Genomic DNA, 20,988 nt, shown 5'->3' on the forward strand with positions numbered 1-20,988 from the left:
TTTTTAAGTGTCTCAATTTCCTTATAAACCGCCGCATTTTTTCTTAAAAAATTGGATCAAGTTCGCTGATAGAAATTAGTGCCAGTGTTACCTAGCTAACTTTTGTTGCGGCAAAACTTCGATTGGATTTAAGGTACATCGCGCACTATAATCTCGTCATCTGAGTGAGTGAATTATACGAAGTTATCAGAAATCTTAGTCGATGTTGTAAGTGAAAAAAATTGTTTATGTATAGATAGACAGATTTATATGAATGTGTGGGTAAAAATAAATATGTATATGTTATAAAAACTTGATAACTTTTAGCCTATGCCTCATTAAAAACACATAATATTTTTAAACAGTTATTGGAAGTTGAAATAATATTATTATACTAGTTGGCCCGTGCCTAATTTTCGCAAATTTAATATTTACTTGCTTCTTGACCTCTCTACTATCACGTTTACCCTTTTCCTGCCTCTATTACATTCAAATAGGCTTCCGACATGGTAGCCTTAGGCCTTAGTATTCGCACTCTGGCCTAGCAGCGGCTTTCGACTGAGGCGTGGCTCTCTTCGCTCGATTTAAAATATTGTAAACCTCTGATATTTTGATATACAAACATTCATAAATTTTAAAATATAGGCAATTTTTTTACCCAAATATATAAAAAGTTGCATATATAATCAGATAGAAAATAAAACATAACGCTAATTTTCGACTGTTTGATTATTTTACGCCATTAGTGGTGAAAAATATCTTCAAAATGCCACAACTTTCATTAAAATTTATGAATAATGAAGGGAGATATGAACTCGGGAAAAAGACCCTTAGGGAAATAATACAAGGAAAGTGTATTAATTTTTAATGCTTTTCTAATTTTAACTAAAATTGGCGAAAAATCAAAAAAACCTCAATTTTTTTATTACAATATAATTTATTTATTTTACAAAATTATAAACATAAATTTTAAATATAGTTTTTACTGTACAGGCAGACCCTAAACGATCTTTTTATTAAAGAAAATATAAATTTTTATTTTGATATATTTTTATTAATTTTCTTTTCTTATTATTGACAATTATTCATAAACTAATTCGAGCAATAGTACTTCAAATGATACGTTAAAAAAAAATCCAGTAACTTAAGTTTTAGACTTTTTAGAATCAAATAATCTTTCAAAACATTTTGGTCTACAACATTCAAATGTCAAGAAATGTAATTGAATTAAAATGTTGGTTAATGTAAGGGATTTTAACGCCAAGATGTCAGCGCTACGAGTAAACAAAATTTATCTGTTAGACTCAGCTTATTTTTTCATTGAATGAAAAGACAAAAGATACCTACTTCATTTTATATTTTGATTTGCTGTACCATATTAAAATAAAAACAATTATGTTTTGTTTAATTCATTAACAAAATTTTTGTTCAAAATTATTACATTATGTGTATGGTATGCAATATACATTTCCGTTAAATATTATATATCTATACGAGTTAACGCATATAGTTATTTTTTCTACCACTAGTCTTTTTTAACATTAAAACCTTTAAGCACATAATTAATCCCCGTGACCACCTGAACAGAATCTTTTACGCTGGGTATATCTCTTATTTAAAAATGCCAAATTAAAACTATATATCAACTACCGAGGAAGTTTCTAAAATCAACGAAACGTTCAAAGTATTAATTTAAAAATTTGTATAACTTCTCAATTCCAATTTCAATATAATAATAATTAACTGTTATTGTAATGACATATGATTTAGAAGGTATATCTTTATTGTACAATAAATACAATTTTGATGTAAATAACATCAAAGTTGCTGTCACGTGGAGCTTTTGGAAAATTGAGAAATGGAAATTAAATAAAAGCCTTGCAAGTTATATGTAAAAGTTGTACCTGACGTAATTCTGCATGCACATTTTCGTTTTTATTCTATCGAAAAAAGTGTGCTATCACTAGAAAAGTCATAAAATAACAAAGAAATTTGATTGATTTTGAAATAATATTCCATTTTTCGATAATTAAACATTTTAATGAGTCGACTTCAGTTGTCGAGGAATAAAATGCGGTTTTTAATCAGCTATGTTTCAAAAACTATTATTTTTACAGGAACAAAAAACATTCAAATCTCTGTATTTTTTATGTGTTTTATAATGATAACACACTTTTTTTCGATTCACTCTACAGATTTTGAGTTACCCGCGAAAAACTAGTAAAAGTTCGAGCATATCAGCTATTAGAATTACATGATAAAAAGTACGTAAAAATTAATATATCTCAGCTCTGATGCTAGAAGATCGACTAAAAAAGGAAAATATGCAGAATTACGACAGAGACAATTTATACTTTTTGTCAATTAATGTATACCTTCCAAGTTATTGTAGAAAAACTTCTTAATTTTGATTGTCTATTTTCCAATATTCCTCAAGCTTTACGTGACAATAACTGTGATATATTATTTTACATGCTTTTAAATATCTTAAACCAAATTTTCGAGTTACTAAAATTTTTGAGGTCAGAGTTAATTAAATTCTCTATTGCATAGGCTATTACCTCAGAACAAAGTTGTAATAAGTACATAATTTAGTACACTTTTGTTCCCTCACATATTTATAATTTTTTTACCATTTTGCATTTACTTCATAGAAAATATCCAATATACACAATTTAAAAAATAAATTAAATTAAAATACACATCATTTCAAAATCAACAACGCTAAAATATCTCCCAATCTATATGGGACATCACGAGAATATATTTTGTACATGTTTGTCATTTAAAAGTAGTATATTCGGCCGATCTCCCTATCGCTTGAATAAGGTTTTGGGACACATTCTGTTGCACTCCATTGTTACTTATTATATTCACACTATCTTAGTATATTCAAGCCGTTCCCGAGTCAATATAGCTCCAATCAATCACCATAACCATACTATGTTAATACACTTTTGTGTATAATGGCATATTCTTTGATAGCATTATACTGCCACTTGTCTATTGTATATTTTTATTTTATAAGAGCAAGATTGGGCCGAGGAGACAGCACAAAGTGTGGATCAGAGCTTAAATATACATAAATATATTTCTTTCTGATTTCTTTCTAATTGATGTTTAAATTCATTATAATTTAATATGCGTGTACTTTAATCGGAAATCATCATCTTTCCCATTAAACTACACGCATATCTTTGTTTTTATTTTTACTGAATTAAAAAAGTACATAAATATCCGAAGATATTAAATTTTTTTTAAATAAAAAACTCTGCAGCTTTTAATTTAATATTAATCTATGCAGCTTTTTTTGAAAAAGTGATATAATTCATTTTTAATAATTAATGTTTAACATTGAATTTTAAAAAAATAATTTTATTGTAAAATTTAACTAAGTCTTTTCCAAAAAGTTTGAAGGGAGCTTTTTGGGCTTGTAGACCTTTAAAATTCAGATAAAATTTATTTGAATTATAATTATCAGTTTGTACAGTCATGATGGTGTCGTTATAAAATATTTCGAACAAGTAGAATCTTTATGACTTATGAGAAATGGGAAAAACATAGTTTTTAAACAATTTGTTTAATATTTAGATATTTAAGAATTAACCCGTACAAATTTTGACTCTATATATATATATATATATATAATATATATAAAACTGCTCATTTTCAGCGGATAGACCAATTGATTCTTTAGATCAGCATTCTAAGAACTATGAGTTGGTAAACGCCTGAAAATATATTTCTGCCGTTTAAAGTTTGAACCAGTATTCAAAATATACAGAGATACATAGCACGCATAATATCTGTGGTCCACACTAACTTTAAACGAATATCATCCCTTATCAAATTTAAGATCATTATCATCCAACTTTCAATAAAAAATATTATTTATTAGTTGTATATTATGATCTAAGTGCCGACCATAGAAAATCTTCCTTGATAACACTATTTAGAGAAAAATTTTCATTTATTAGTTTTTATATTGGTGAAACAAATATTGGAATTTCTATGTCTCGCAAATAAACCCGGCTTTTAGTAAAAAGAGATACTTCTTACTTAAATTTATGAAACAGAATAGCAAAGCTGCTACAATGATTCAAAATACATTTTCTAATACACTTCCGTGGTATAAATAATCTTAGACTATTTTGAGCACCGCAAAAATATTAAATAAAAGTTAGCAAAATATTGTTATCAATGAGGCTTCACTATAGCGGCTCTTCTATTATTAGTATTAAACATTATTACAGTTTGTACAATATTTACATTTTACAAATACAAAAATAATTGTTAGTAATAACTTGAGTGACGAATTATAGATACAATTTTTTTAGCTTTTAAAAGTAAAACAAAATTTTATCTTCTACAAATAGTTTAATGAAAAAAAAATATTAAAAATGATTTTTAAGGTTATTATATTAAATATATTACGACCATTTAAACTTTAAAGAATTATAAAGTTGAAACCAAAATAATAAATAATAGAATTGTTTATTATTTATTTAATTGTTAAATTGTCAATTTAATTAATTTTATTGTTAAAAAATATATGGGCGAGTCTAATAATGTTATACAAATATCACATGACAAAGGTGAAATTTCCTGAAGACAAAAAAATTTCAGGAAGAAGTAACTTCTTACTTTCTATTTTGCTCGCTTTTTGATTGCTTTTGATTGGCACGACGATGAATAATCAGCCTAATTTATAAACTGAATACAAGTCCTTATGTTTTACGTTTAAGCTGCATATTAATGTTAAATTATAAACAATTTTTTAAGTTTCCAAAAGCAAAATTTCATATTAACTGTATGAAATTAATTGACTATAACAGGGATGGCGAACAAATGGCACAATATTTTGGGCATTGCACTGATCACAAAATTCATTATGAAGTATTATATTACGAACGTACTATTATAATCATATTGTCATTTATCTATGCCTGCGAGTCATTATTTTCAGAGATTAATAATATTAAAGACTTGCCTAGAACCCTTATTATCCTAATATCAGTTATTTGTCATCTAATCAACAACAACAGAAGTCAATTTGAAATACGCGTATAATTGAGACTTGGGTATAAATAAAGAGTTTTGAATTGATAGTATTTAGTATTATTATTTTCCCAACATTCACGAAGTAAAAATTATTTGCCGACACTTTTATGGCCTTATTAATTTCTTTAAAAAAATGGCATGTTAATACATAAAGGTTCGCCACCCCCAGACTAAACATACTCACATGTAACAAATATGGCGCGAAATATGCTTCAGAAGCTAGCTCAGATATCAAATATACCATAAAATACAATCGAAATTAATAATAAAATCTCTAGTTACGTATATATATATATATTATACCATTTAAGAAATGTTTAATTTTTTCAATTACCATTTTGAGTCATTTCACTAAGAAAGCTTAAACCAAAAAAGCTCTTAAGTTGTGAAAATTATTCACAGAAAAACCATAGTTTAGTTCGTAAAACAAACCTTAATATTTAAATTTTATTTCGGGCATTTTAATGCCGCGGTCTGATCAAAAAAAGTCCAATCTAAAAGTGAAATTGACAAGTTATTATTAAGACACCGTTATATCCACAAAAGTCACTGTATGGTGTGCAGATTCGATGATATTTTCGTTTCCGAACTGGATTGAATTAATGTAAAGAATAGCTTCAGTTCCAATAAGACGATGTCGCTCTCGCTTTTTTGCGATTTTTTTTTTCGAGTTAGGTTCTTATATGTAAAAGCATTATTCTGTACCTTTTTAAAACATCCTATATATAACAATTTTTTGTTTTACAAATTGTGTTGACGAGAAATTGTTAAATAATCCCGTCAAGCTTCGATTCCTTAAGGAATCCCAATTCCAATATGTAGCTAAATACTGTATATGCATAAGGCTGACCATTCAAATTTTATTTAACGTATCCCCTCCTCTCTTTCGTTCGTAAGTTTAAGGTTCAAACTATTTAAAAACACAAGGATCTTCAGTTTTTATCATTCTGGTTTTTTTGAAAATCGTAATCTTTTTTGTTTCGTAAGACAATTTCATTACTCCAATTTATATTATAAATATTATCAAAGATAATAAATGAGAACTCTAGGATATTTGGAAATAAATTTCGATTTTTGCTACAATTTCCTAGATCAATTTTTCTAATTCTAGGAAATTGGGTCAATAATCGAAATTTATTTCCAGTTTATATTGTCAAGAGATTAATTATTGGGAACTATAAATATTAATTTGAATATGTCAAAACTGTATTAAACATCATATTTTATGCCTAAGATATTCAAATAAATACAAGGGAACACAAAATAAAATGTTTCCTATTTCGCATATTTGAATTAATAATAATTTACAACCCGAAGAGTTTTTTTGTGCTTATAATAATACATTCATAGGAAACAGTTAATCTTTTTAAAGGGTTTTGTTTTATAATGAGAGTAAAACTTTTGAATTTTAAGTTTTTATCGATTAAAAATCTTTAATACAATATTAATAAAAGAAATAAAACAATTTAAAAATACACTAAAGGCATGGTATAATTTAATAAAGGATGCGCGAAACATAAGTTTCATTTTGATATTTTACAAGGCACGTCATCAAAGATAGTTCTCGGTTCATAGCTAATATGACACGTCTTGGAAAGTATTAGAATAAAGTTTAAGGTATATGTTTCGCATTTGCTTTATTTAACGATATCATGGCTCACAATGCAAAATGAAGGATGAATAATCGTTAGTAAAAACTGATTACAAAAATATGTTTAGCTAAAAAAGAAACATGGTCGTATCGTTATTTATTTTAGCAGCCATTTGAAAAATAAATTGCTAATCGAATTTTTTACTTATGTAGGTAACTCTTAAAAACAAAAATGTTTTTATCTAAAAAGTATGTTATTTCTCTAAGTTAAAAAAAAAAAAAACTTACTCCGCAATACAGATCATTATATTGGTTATTAACTCAATTTTGGGCAAGTATTTTGGGATTTTTTAGACAATTTTTGTAGAAAGTGCACTTTATACTTCAATAAATGTTACTTATTTTTCATAGCCATTGCACGTTTGGTTATCCGGCCACAGAATAAACCTGTTATAAATATTACACCAATAATTGTGATTGCAACCATTACAAAGTAACGTCTTGACGGAGATGACGATACTTGATTATATAAATCGTGAAGTCCCTCTGGTGGTAGAATCTGAAAAAATTTACACAAATATATTTATTTATTTTACATTCTCTTAAACGAGTCACAAAACAAGCCATTTACATCATATAAAATGTATTAAGAAAAAGGAAGATTACAAACCTTATCAGCACTTTCAAACATTTGAATTCGGCTTAATAATTTTTGTTTACATTCATCCGTTAATGGAGTTTCTGGATTTTCTGATGCTAATCGTAAACATTTTAAATCTGAAATAATATAAATTAGTAAAAACATTTTTTTTCGAAAACTACGTGAGCTATGAAGATCAATTCCATTCAAATATAATCTTTCAAATAAATGTCTTAAGGATAATTTTACACAAAATAAACAAAGTGTTGTTATTCCTAATAAAATACTAATGAAGAGACTCGATTATGGGAGCAAAAGATAAATTTTTAGTTAATGGTATACAGTTTATTACCTAATCATCTTAGATTTGAACTGCGAAAAAATTCCAAATTAGACAATTTTTGTGAAAACATATGTTTTAATAACAAAGTAAGTACTCCATTAATGAAAATCAACAAAATGGTAGAATTATTCTGACAGTCCATGACGGAATCATCTTGGATTATATCTACGATAAAACTTCAAGCTAGCTAATTTTTGTGTAAAACATTGTCGTCGATTTTTTTTAAATGAGTATAAAATCCCTAGCGAAATTTTAATGATCAAAAGTGTCGAAAAACACTTTTTTCTGAATATCCAGCTTTCTGTGCCTCGAAGGTCAATGAGGGATATAAAATTATCTAAGTGTAAAAATATGTATGTTTGCAACTATTTTAGCTTTTTACGAAACAAAATATTATAACGTATAACGTGACCAAAAGATAAATCACGGAAAGTGTTATTTAAAATTATAAAATGAAAAATTCTTAGAAAAGAAAAGAGAAATTAAGAAGCAACATTTCTATAAATAATGTCTCAATGTTTGTTTTTTTGGTAGGCGCTACACGAAGATGAATTGGAGATTTAACCAGCAAAACAAATTTTATTTGTTTTGAAGTATAGAATTCGAATATTTATACTCAGACGATCGATATTTGTTATACTCTGTTTTATTATAATTTTTTGCAGTAACTTAGCTATAACTGCTGCAAAGTAACAACTTTACTAATAGAAGTGATTAGCGTTTACTTACTTAGACTTAAGTACGAATAAATAATAAATACTTACGTCTTCCATTACCAGCTTCAATATTGCGGCAATATTTCATTAAATCTAAACTACAAGCTCGCTGTAAAAGTGGATCAACACGAATATCCGGTCTGGATTCTTCAATCATTGATGCAACTTCATTCTTACATTCTCCATTATATATTTGTTTGCGTATAAGCGCTTGTTTTAAACATTCCTCAACTTTGCCAGTATTCTCTTCTTCGGTAAAAGTTTTACATAAAGCTTCAATTTCTTTAGCACATACTGTTCGTAATAATGGATTCAAATTATAATTTAATGCCTGATCACGTAAAATACTTGTCATTTGAATTTCACATCGTGGCTTTAATTTTGCTTCACGGAATTTCACTTTTAAACATTTTATCATTTTACCATTTAATTCTTTTTCGTTACTAATTTTATCAATGATATCGCCACAGTAAGCGGTAATATCATGTTGACAAGCTTTTTGCAACATTGGATTTAAACGAAAATCTTTATTCTGTTCAATCATACGTTCAATTACAATATGTTTACATTTTTCATCGAATTTTATCTCATTTCGGTATGTTTTTAAGCATTCTAGAACGTTTGTATAATCAGATTTCGCGCAATAAAATTGAATCATTGTGCTGCATCCTGTCATTAGTGTGTAATCTATGCCATTGTCTATCATTTCTTTCTTCTTGATTTTAAATATTGCTTTATGACACTGTGGTGATAAGTTATCCGTTCGAATTTTTAAACATTCCAAAACCTAAATTAAAAAAATGTATTATTTAATTAAATAAAACAAGAACTAAGGAATCGAATCCTAGACATTTTATTACCTTACAAGCGTAATGTAATAAGATGTATTTTGTGCAATTTTATTACTTCAGGATTTGTATTTACCGGACGTTTATTGTCACTTAATCAGATTGATAACTTTAAACAAATAGAAAAAAGCGAAAACACAATAGTCGGGAATCGAACCCGGATCCTGTATCTAGATTTACGTAAAGCACATAAGATATTGAAACAAAATAAGTTTGTCTTCAAAATAAAAACATGAAGTAGATTGACAACGAAAAACTTTCGAAATTTTTGAATAAATACATTAAAATTTTTTTAAATAAGCCTTACCCGTCCACCACCATGCTCAATATTCGGACAAAACGTTTTAATATCTTTTTCACAAACATGTTCTAATTTTGGATCAAAATCAATATTTTCACGTTGTTGAAATAACTGCGCTCTTAATTGTTGACGACATTCTTTTCGAATACTATTCCATGTGCCCGAAAGAGTATCATTTAAAACTCGTTCACTCAAACATTCAATCAAATCAGATTTTTGACGCGCATTCGGACAATAATTTGTCACATACGGTTTACATGCTTCTTTAAATTTAAATGTAAAATGATAATCTTTGAGTGAAATTAATTGAAAATGTTCAACAGCTGCACGACACTTAACATCTGCTCGCATTTTTGGATAATTTTTATGTGCTATTAAACATTCCATAACGTCACCCTCATCTTTATTAGCTAAAACATCTGAACAAAAATCTTGCATTGCTCGTGCGCATGCTTTATTTAATATAGGATTAAACATGACATTTTTTGCTTGACGTTCAGTTATCTCTGATACAACTTTCCGACAATCGGGTTCAAGATGTTCTAAATTATTTTGTAAACATAGAATTTCTTCTCCTTTAGCGGTTTTATCTGTACATTGCACAGATAAATCATGTAAACAACTTATTTCAATTTCTGGTTGTAAATCAACACTGATTGCTCGTTGATGCATTACTCGACGAATTTCTTGTAAACATTGTTGCGATAATTGCATTGTTTTATTAGGGTGATCAGCGTATCTAAAGATAAAATAAACAAAAGGAAATTTAATCTAAAATTAAACTTTATAGTAACTAATAACAATAGATTCCATTGAAAATGATTCCCTAACTTTCGCAAAAATATTAAATACAACACAAAGTAATTATTCACAAGTGAGGCACCACCTATTATTAGCTATAAAAAAAAATATAACATTTTCAATTTAATTATTTTCTCCTCGGTGGATTTACGAAAATCTATATTTCAAACCGGAAAAATTATTAATTTTCCGAGGCTTCCATGCAAACTTAGATTTCCCGCCCATTAGGGTCAACTTTAAGAAAGTCGATATAGCACTGGTATTTGTACGTTAATTTGCCTCAGATTTTGCAAAAATTATTCAAGTTTTTGCGCTCTGGTTTACTAAACCAGTCAAATATTCATTCCAAATTTTTAAAAGTAAAAAAAAATTGCGTTACCTATATAAACATGGCAAGACCAATGGTGCGGTTTCTGGTGCTTGTTCTTCACCAAAATCTTCCCATGTTTGTGAAGCATGACAATATTTAACAGCATCATCACGACAATTTTGATATAATTGAGGATCTAATTTAAAATCACGGGCAACAAAGTATTGTATTTGTATTAGTGCATTTTCACATGCTTCGTTCATATAATTTGAACCAATTTTATCCATTAAACAGGTCATTACACGTGCATTACCACTTTGTATGTCTTTACAGGCAACGTCGACTACAGAATTGCATGCTTCATGCAATACCGGATCTACACGCCAATCTTCGCCTGCATCACTTTGTTTTACAAGATCTTCGAGCTGTAAATTTTTTCCTTATTAAAATATTGTATAGTTGGAGACTTCGATGTAAATACAGTAATTTTTCAGGAGTTAAATCATCCTTCAAATAAGCGAACGCTCTATACATTTTATCACCAAAAAAGAAAAGACAAAGAAAGACAGAAATTGTTAAAATTCTGAAGGTGTTAAAAATGGTTTTATGGGATTTTAAGCAAAACTATTTTTGAAACTAAAATTTTTAGAAAGAGAAAAACATTACGAATTCCGCAAATAATTACACAAACTATAAGGGCGTATTCTATAAACAATTTAAAATCGAAAATGCCTCTTACACTTTTGTTCAAAGCTCAATAGTTAAAGAAGCTACGTTCCGACAGACAAACCGACATTTGATATTATCGAACTTGATCTTTTTTAAGTTTTAATAAAAACTTTTTGCATTTTTTAAATTACCGTGACAGTTAAGAATTTCTTTCGGGATCCTTTTACCAAACCATCCACAAAAGGATCCCGAAAGAAATTCTTAACTGTCACGGTGAAATTCTTAACTGTCACGGTAATTTAAAAAATGCAAAAAGTTTTTATTAAAACTTAAAAAAGATCAAGTTCGATAATATCAAATGTCGGTTTGTCTGTCGGAACGTAGCTTCTTTAACTATTGAGCTTTGAACAAAAGTGTAAGAGGCATTTTCGATTTTAAATTGTTTATAGAATACGCCCTTATAGTTTGTGTAATTATTTGGTAAAAGGATCAGAAAAATTGCACAGGCTTTCTCGTAAGTACTTTTATAACAAAACGAATACTTTGAATTTAAACCGCAATATCTTCTAAAATAATGATTGAAATATTTCTGGAATCATTCGAAAGTTGACAATTTTAAAAGGGGATATTTTTGATACAGTTTACTTTAATTAACAATGTCTACAAAATCACATTAGAAATTTGGCGGCTTTATTTGAAAAGGTAAAGATAATTTAAAATATAGTATAAATTCTCAGATAAAAGTTATTTTATATATAAATAAAAATAGCTTACCGCTCTTGCACATTCATATGAAACACGTTTTTTACGTTTCGGACGAGAATGTTCCATTAAACAATGAATTGTTATTCCATTAGTTTCAAGTCCATTACAAAATGCGGATATATCGTTTGCACACTTGTCAACTATTTCAGGTGACAAACGATAATCTTTTAATAACATTTTTCTGTAAATTAAAAATTTGTTTCTTTTGAATTTTAAAGAATCACGCACAAAAAGATAAGCTATAACTCAACAAATGAAAAGGACTATAAAACGATTTTCCAAATGCGAAAAATTGGATTCGCCATCGCCATTGTATTTAATCAATCATCAATAGGGAATATTCATGAAATTTAAATTTGGTTCAAATATTTTTCTTCTGTAACTTTAATGACTGGACATTTCAACTAAACCATTATTTATTACTTACATTTTATATGAATTTTCATTAAATTATACTATTCTACGGCTTGTTATTAGAAAACATAATAATAACGAGTGTAAATTTTGTGTTGTAAATTCATTTTTTTTAAGTGTAAATTATACATTGAACTGTCACCAATTGACAGATCACGTACTTATACGTCATCAAGAGAGAGCGCCAAAAACTGGGTTTAATTATCTCAAAATTATAATGTATTTTAAATATTTTTTTTATACTTAACAGTATACGTTACAGTAGTATTTATATTTTTTAAGCAGTATTTATATTTTTTACTTTGTTATAACGGTGTAAACAATGAATTAAAAATATAAAAAAAAACATTCATATTCCCTATTGTTGTTTCATAATGTAAGTGATCGAAACGAGTCTTGTATTGTCTAATTGACAAAGTATATTGGTACAAGGTAGCTAAAGTAAGTAGGAAACTTTATTTCAGACCCAATAAATAAACCAAATTGAAGTTTTAACAAATTAATTATAAAACGTTTATCAAATATTATGAAAGCCAAAATAAAAATTATTACCCATGCCTGATGGGTTAATAAGAATACGCATTTTTGCATAGCCTATTATCAAAACCTTTTCATTTCAATTATTAAAATTTCGGTACGCCATTGAAGGCTGGCATCTGAAGCTACAGACCATTGCTCTGTGGAAAGGGCGGCTTCTGATAGAAAAAGCCTAATAAGACATGTTTAACGAAGTTTTAACATCATGAGCTTACTCTTGCATTCCACCGATTTGTTTTGATTATCCGATTTCAGATTAATTCTTACCCAATTAAATTTTCCTTCAATTCGCTTTTATATTTAAGGACTTAAATTATCTATTGATATTTATTCTAATGTTAACAAACCTATGATTAATAATTTCCGCTTGACATTGAGGCTCCACAACAGATCGGTTACGAATTGCTCCTTCTAAACATAATACAATTTGTGCCCATCGAATGTCCTTATCATCGGAAACACCTTTTCGACAGTGATAATTTTTGATATCATTTTTACATGCTCTTGCTAACGCCCTTCCATTTTTATTATTTAAACTAATTCCACTCGGATTTTGTCGATTAAATTCTTCAAGACATCTTGACGAAATCCTAAATTGTGGTTTAAGCATCAAACATGTTAGTAATTCATTTTCAGGATATTGATTTTGACATAAATTTTCATATTCTGGTCGACAAGCTTCCATTAATAGTTGATCAGCTTTATTTCTCTTTAATTGATCATTAATTAATGACGTCACACGTAAATTACAATTTCCATTAAGTGAATTTAGATGAACTTTTAAACATTCGAGAATACTTCCATCAGTACATGATAATTTTTCGATATCATTTTTGCAATCAGTTACAAATCCACTTTGAATATATTCAATTTGGCTCCAAACTTTTTGTAATGTTGATATGTGAACATTACAAGCATTTTTTAAATTTTTTTCAAGTAAACATCTAAGATATTTCTCTGTATCTTTAAAACATATTTGATTATCAAGACTTGTAACACATTTTAATTGTTTAAATGTAGCTTCAAGACTATTTATACTAAAATAGGCATCGGCGAACTTTGTAACCGCATACTGACAATTTATACTCAGCCCAGCAACTTTACTTGGATCTCTTACAAAACATTCAAATATTTGAATCTCTTTTGGAAGTTTATCATTTGATTCTTCGGCGCATATTTGTTTTACTTCAGGACATTTATTTGAAAATTGTGTATATGCTATTAAATCACTTGGTGCTCGTTTTACTCTAAGTAATTCGATAAAGTTAGTATCGCAATTCGAACATCGTATATATAAAATATTTAACACAATTAATATTAAAAATACTTTGAAGCGATTAAAAATCATTTTTTTACTTAAAATTAAAAACTACTTGTATTAGAAAATCATTTTCTATACACCGGTTTTAAAATATTTGATAAAATTCACTGCTTCATAAATAAGTGACGTTTTCATTAACCACAATAAATACCTATATTAGAGGTTCTCAAACTGTTTTTTTTACGTCAGGTTGAAATTTGTACAGGCAGGGAAAGAAGATATATGCATGAATTACTAAATTAAGATAAATTAGATAAATAAATACATAGTCAACAATTATGTTTTACAATAAGCTATTTTAAAATTGTACTGACAGGGTGGACCATTTTAATCTCATGGTTACAATATCTCGTTGTGTAGTTAACCAACAAAAAATTAACTAAAACAAGTGAAAACAAGCAATTGACTGAGTTAATTGTTGAAATACCATGTATAGACAGTGTTGATTACTCTGTCACATCACACATACATATATGTCACACATATATAACTGATATTCCCATATAATACATACTATAAAATTTGCGAACTCACGGGTAAACAGTGATGTTTACGAAAAAACGTTTCAAGCAAAAGTTTATTTTTTTATAAGGAATATTTTTTGCATTTAAACTTTTCTTCTATCTCTAGCGGTTTACAAGGTGGGTCCTACAGACCCATGATCCAACTGACCTAAGTTGCTCATTTACGAACTTGACGTCACTTTTTACGTCCTAAGCACGCTATAAAAATTTAAGATTGTTATTTCTTTTCGTTTTTGAGTAATCGTGATGACAGACGGACAGACGACAGACAGACAGACAACCGGAAATAGACTAATTAGGTGATTTTATGAACACCTATACCAAAATTTTGTTCATAGCATCAATATTTTTAAGCGTTACAAACTTGGGACTAAACTTAATATACTATGTATATTTCATATATACATGGTATAAAAGCTGCAGTTTGTTGGGGGCTAACGAAAGCCTTGGTTTTCAACCACCTCAGATCTCAATGGAAATTCTAGTTTTATATAACAAATTCTTCTACGGAAAAAAGAAAATTGGAAAATAATTAATATTAGGCTATACAGTACAGTACCAGATTCTAAAACATAAAAATACATTAAATATGATTATACCCCTGTTATTTTAGAGAGGTCAACCTTAGGAACTTCAACGTGTGTTTTCTGAATATATATAATTTAAAGCAGAATTAAAAGATCGAATCAGGTAAATGGGGGTAAATGAAATTATGTGTTTTAAAAACATACTTTTTTTTATTAAGGTTGGCGTCTCTAAAAAAGCCCGGGTATAGTAAACTTTTTCAAATATGATTAGTAAAATTTGCATTCTGGAACTAAATTTAGAAATTGAGGAAAATTTAATGAAAAAAGACAATTTCGGAAATTTTATCACCATTTAGGAAGCTATTTTGCGCTAATATTATTCTAACTAATTTAGAAATTGAGAAATATTCAATGAAGAAAGTCAATTTCAGAAATTTTATCGGAAAGCTGCATTTGAGTTGAGATAGTTTGTATGCCAAATAAAATGTAGATAATATATTTACTCTTTACATTCCTCTATTTTGTAGAACATTTTGACAACCCATAAATAATTACTTATTACATATAAAACAATAAAAATATTTACTGAAACTTAAACAAATTTTTGCTGTTGTTACATAAAATATTTCTTATCATAAGTCTAAATAATTTTATCCATATACTAGCGACGACATGTGCGAAATTTTCGCACCCCCATGCAAGCATACCAACAAGTATGGCCTTTACACACACGGCCTTCGCTTCGAGACCTATAGATTTTTGTAACGAAATTTTTAAAAGAAACAAAATCATTATATGTATTGAAATCCAAAAAAAATAAATATTTTTAATACAAAAATAAAATAACCTACAGTTTATACAATACAATAAATAAACTACAGTTTATCATATAAAAAGTAAAAAAAAAAAAACAACAACAATACTATTACAACTGCGTTTTTTGCTTTTTAAACAATTTCGAAACTTGAACAGGCGATGACTTCCGTTTCTGATTATTATTTTGCGTACTTAGGAAAATTTTAAATGTTTCTTCATCTAAATATTGCGAAAATATACCATTTACTTCTTGAGTTATTTTTTCATCAGAATATTTGTTTTCCAAGGTATTTACTAAATAATCATATTTCTTCTTTAACCATTTTAATAATTTCTCTTTATTATACTTATATTTGTTCTCCTATAAACATAAAAAAAAATTGAAATTAAACAAGCTGTTTAATTTTTATAATGATAGGTATAAATAATAAAGTGCACAATAATTATTATTATAGATACTTATAAGATATTAATTAATTAATTGGAAACAAGCAGACAACATAAATAAAGTGTAAGTTACCTCTTACAAATATATTTCAGCCGAAACCAAACAAACAATCGGTTACAGAATTAGCATGATTGACGATAGTAAAATTTTTTTTTAATTAACATACTACTCGCAAATTAATTTTTAGGTTTTAGAAAGTAGTTGCGAGGTATATAGTTTTTTTACAAAGTTAAAGCCGCCCCTGCGGCAATTCTACAGAAACTGCCTTTAGAAAATGCTAACTTTTTTGTCGCTCATCTCTTATACTTTAATAAAGTCGAGTGACCGTCTCTAATTCGAGATAAACTTAATTAAAGGTCGGCTCATTAACACAGAGAACATGGAAGAGGATGTGTTTTTAACAAGTTTTTAACTCTAGAAAAAATTATGTCAGATATTTTCAAAAAACTGTAACAATTAATTGACTAATTTTTTTATGAGTAAAAAATTAATTGACTGCAGTTTCATTATTGAGATATAATAATGCAAAGATAAAACATTTTATTGTTGAACAGTACAGTATAGATAAAAGTAGTACAGTATAGATAAAAATTTTACTTTTTTCACTACAAGATTGTATACTCTTACCGCGCATATAGTCCAAAACTTTTTGACAATTTGTAGTTTGTAGCAAGACAACAGCTTTAATAAATTTTAGTTGTGTTTTGAGTGTCTATAACTTATCTTTAAATTATGTTTTGAGTGCCTATGGCTTCGTGCTTAGTCAACACTTCGTTGTTCTGAACACGCCAATTAATAACTAAAAGCTTACCATTTCATCACAAAGAAGATGTAGATATTTCAAACCAGTACAACTTTTTATTTTAGATACATCTGGGTAATTTCTATCGACTAGGATTTCATCCAAGCTTACATATTTGTTAGACTTAGCCTTGAGATATGGTAACACTAAAATATAAATATATCATTACTTCAATCCAATCATCCTAAACGATTAATTTTACAACTCAAGCAATCTTCGTAAAAGGTGATGATTTTGGAGGCTGTAGATTAGGCTAACTCAAACATATTCACGTTGAAATTAGCTGTCTGTTACTTCTCATAGATCTTTTCATTTCAATTACGATTCATTATTGTTTCGGGTAGACAGTAATAAGTTGGACAAAGTTACAAGATATTTGTTATTCTTTTTATCACATTAGTTTCTTAACAAATTGCCAGAAACAAAAGATAATAACTTTTTTTAAATAAAAAGGTCTATTAAAAAATTATGATTTATTATTATAACATGTATATATGAAATATACATAGTATATTAAGTTTAGTCCCAAGTTTGTAACGCTTAAAAATATTGATGTTACGAAAAAAATTTTGGTATAGGTGTTCATAGAATCACCTAATTAGTCTATTTCCGGTTGTCTGTCTGTTTGTCGTCTGTCCGTCTGTCATCACGATTACTCAAAAACGAAAAGAGATATCAAGCTGAAATTTTTATAGCGTGCTGAGGACGTAAAAAGTGAGGTCAAGTTCGTAAATGAGCAACATAGGTGGATTGGGTCTCCGTAGGACCCATCTTGTAAACCGTTAGAGATAGAACAAAAGTTTAAATGTATAAAATGTTCCTTATAAAAAAATAACCAACTTTTGTTTGAAACATTTTTTCGTAAACATCACCGTTTACCCGTGAGAGCGCAAACTATGCGCAAATTGTATAATATGTATGTTATGGCTATATTAGTTACATATATATGTGACATGTCTGTATGTGTAATGTGATTTTCTAATTTATTAAAAATAATGCAAGCACTGGCATTCAACACTGTCTATACATGGTATTTCAACAATTAGCTCAGACAATTGTTTGTTTTCACTTGTTATAATGTATAAATTCAGCTCTTCATATCTCTGTTCGATATCGTCGAATTGTGATCAAACTGAATTCGTCAATTTGACGACATACATCGAACACAGCTGTAAATTCGCGATCGCAAGATACGGTGGCGCCGCGCAGCGAGGATTAGTAAAACTATTATAGAGGATTTTGAGTTTTGACAGCTATACAAGTGCTGAATGTTTTTGTTGTTGAGATGGAAATTATTAAAAATGAAAAACGTTGTGGTGTTCCCCAGTGTGGGAAAACAAGATCTACAGGCGTCAGTTGTCGCACAATGTCGCAAAAAGATGCTTGCACTTGCTTCCCGCGCCCGCTTTGCAAGAACAATAGCATTCGATTTTTTTGTTGTCATTGGCTACAAACACTTTGATTTAGATCTCATGAGGTTTCTCGGTGATGTTCGACGTTTGCAAACATGAAGATTTGATTAACAAACAATTATTTTGCTTCGATTGGATACCACAGAAAAACAAGTTTTTGGAACGAGAAAGGGCCTCTCCTTCCATCAACGGCCTTACTGATCCACCAAGTAGATAAAATATATCACCAATATTAATATCCAGGGCTTTCTCCATGTTAAAAAAACAAATAAACAAAAAAAATGCAAAAATTTATTTTGACAATTTGAACGAAAATCCTCTATATCGGCCATATTGCATTCACACCAGAGCCATCTCTAGGTAATTTCGTTCGCCAATAGGGTTTAAATTATATAAAGTATATTCATTCAAACCCCATTGTTTTATAGTTTATTTTCAAATAAAATATTTAAAAAATTTTGTATGCACGTTATAAACTCATTATTCTTTGCCAAACTTTTAAAAAATCAAGTTTTTATTGAAATTCATACAGAATTTTAAAATAAAAATGTCAATTTTGCTTTGATCGCGTATATAACTTACTCGCTGAGTAAAAGTCCATTTCAATAAGAGAAATGAAATAAAGTTTTCGTGTGCTTTTACCTCAAAATTTCCTAAGAATAAAGAAAAAATTTTCAACACAGTTTATCTTTGCATTATAAACATCCATTTGAAGAAAAACGAGGAAATATAGGAGCCTACTATAATAATTATAACATATTTGTTTGAATACCGATTTTACATGCGATTTACTATTAGACAAATTTTTTTTTTTTTTTTTTTGTATTATCTTCAAATTTTTCAATAATAATCCCAAAAAACTATTTTTGAGAAGTAAATATAAAAATACAAACCGATAAAAACAGGATCAATTTGACTGGATAGTATAAACTTTCCATCACTTCGAATAGTATCGTCAAATATGATGAAGTGAATTTATATGTTAAAAGTTCATAAAGCTTATGATCTGCCAAAAGGAATTTTGCCCCAATTTTTAATTTCGGATGACTTAATGTTAATATTTTACTATTTATTTCTTGATCGTTATTATTAAAACATAATCCTAAAATAATTAAGTAAAACTTTAAGTTAGTTTTGTATCATGTTTTTTAATAACTTATACCTACCTTTAATGATAAATGTTCTTATATTATCTTCACTGTCCATTTTTATTCAACATAAAGAACTATTCTTATTTAATTTTTACTAAATTTTTTTAAGCTGTTTAATATATTTAAGACAAAGTAACACATTTATATTTTTGGTTAAATTGGTGTGCTTCAATGCATGTTTAAACATGTATGATTTTCAATGTCAAACTAAAAATAACAACTTGGATAAGTATGGGTTTTTTAATTTAAATTGATTGTTCGGAGCATGAAGTTCCGGAACAAGCTAATGTTAGGACATAGACGGAGAGTTTTTTGCACAAAAGTGCGTAGCTTAAACCATTTCGCCTTCTGGCAGAATGCCCACTCAAAACCAGAATAATATACCTTTGGCTCAACCGAAACACCTTATAAACTAAAATAAACATAAAAGAGCTAAAGAGATGAACAAAACATGGTTGAGGAATACGATAATTAAAACGATAACCCTATTTATATTAACTTCCCAGTATAGGCAATTCTTTCAATGGGTCTGATTTTTTAAATCGAAATTTTTAACATATCTTTAGGTTTCATGGTCAGGACAAGGCATTAACACCAATTTTAAGAAGTATGTGTGTGTGTGCGTACGTACGTCCGTGATCATGTTTTTCCTCATCGATATCGCACGAGCAAAAAATGATATCGACTTCGTTAAGGTATCGATCAAAGCGTATTAACGGCAATATGATCCGAAAAGAATTTCACGTGTGGATGTCAATGTTCGCAACAGACCCTACCCACGGTTTGTAATAAACTACTAATTATTAATCATTAAAATATTATTTAATAAAGAATTTGAAAAATTTCATTCTTCAACCTCATGTAATAAGCGTTGGAAATTGAAACCTTAGCTTTCTATTTAAAATGTGTTTAAAAAAACAGTTTTAAACTAAAAATTATTACCATCTTTTTTGTAACTCGGAGAGAACTCTATCAAATAAGACCATTGGTTGTTCATAAAGACGATTTTCTG

General features: G+C 28.2%; 1 protein-coding gene and 1 long non-coding RNA gene across 2 annotated transcripts; both read right to left on the reverse strand.

The window, feature by feature from the left end:
• Positions 1–6,895: 6,895 nt before the first annotated feature.
• On the reverse strand, positions 6,896–14,279 carry LOC123306053 (Golgi apparatus protein 1). The gene is made up of 7 exons (XM_044887922.1): positions 13,323–14,279; positions 12,034–12,205; positions 10,660–11,015; positions 9,486–10,218; positions 8,379–9,117; positions 7,302–7,408; positions 6,896–7,190 (listed from the first exon to the last, which is right to left on the reverse strand). The coding sequence occupies exons 1-7, from the start codon at positions 13,658–13,660 to the stop codon at positions 7,026–7,028; spliced, it is 2,610 nt and encodes an 869-aa protein (XP_044743857.1). The 5' UTR covers positions 13,661–14,279; the 3' UTR covers positions 6,896–7,025.
• A 2,043-nt stretch (positions 14,280–16,322) lies between these two features.
• On the reverse strand, positions 16,323–19,895 carry LOC123306076. The gene is made up of 3 exons (XR_006536885.1): positions 19,719–19,895; positions 17,423–17,559; positions 16,323–16,524 (listed from the first exon to the last, which is right to left on the reverse strand). It is a non-coding gene; the product is annotated as an uncharacterized LOC123306076 (long non-coding RNA).
• Positions 19,896–20,988: the final 1,093 nt, after the last annotated feature.

This window comes from Chrysoperla carnea, chromosome 1 (genome assembly GCF_905475395.1).
Source record: "Chrysoperla carnea chromosome 1, inChrCarn1.1, whole genome shotgun sequence".
Taxonomy (NCBI): domain Eukaryota; kingdom Metazoa; phylum Arthropoda; class Insecta; order Neuroptera; family Chrysopidae; genus Chrysoperla; species Chrysoperla carnea.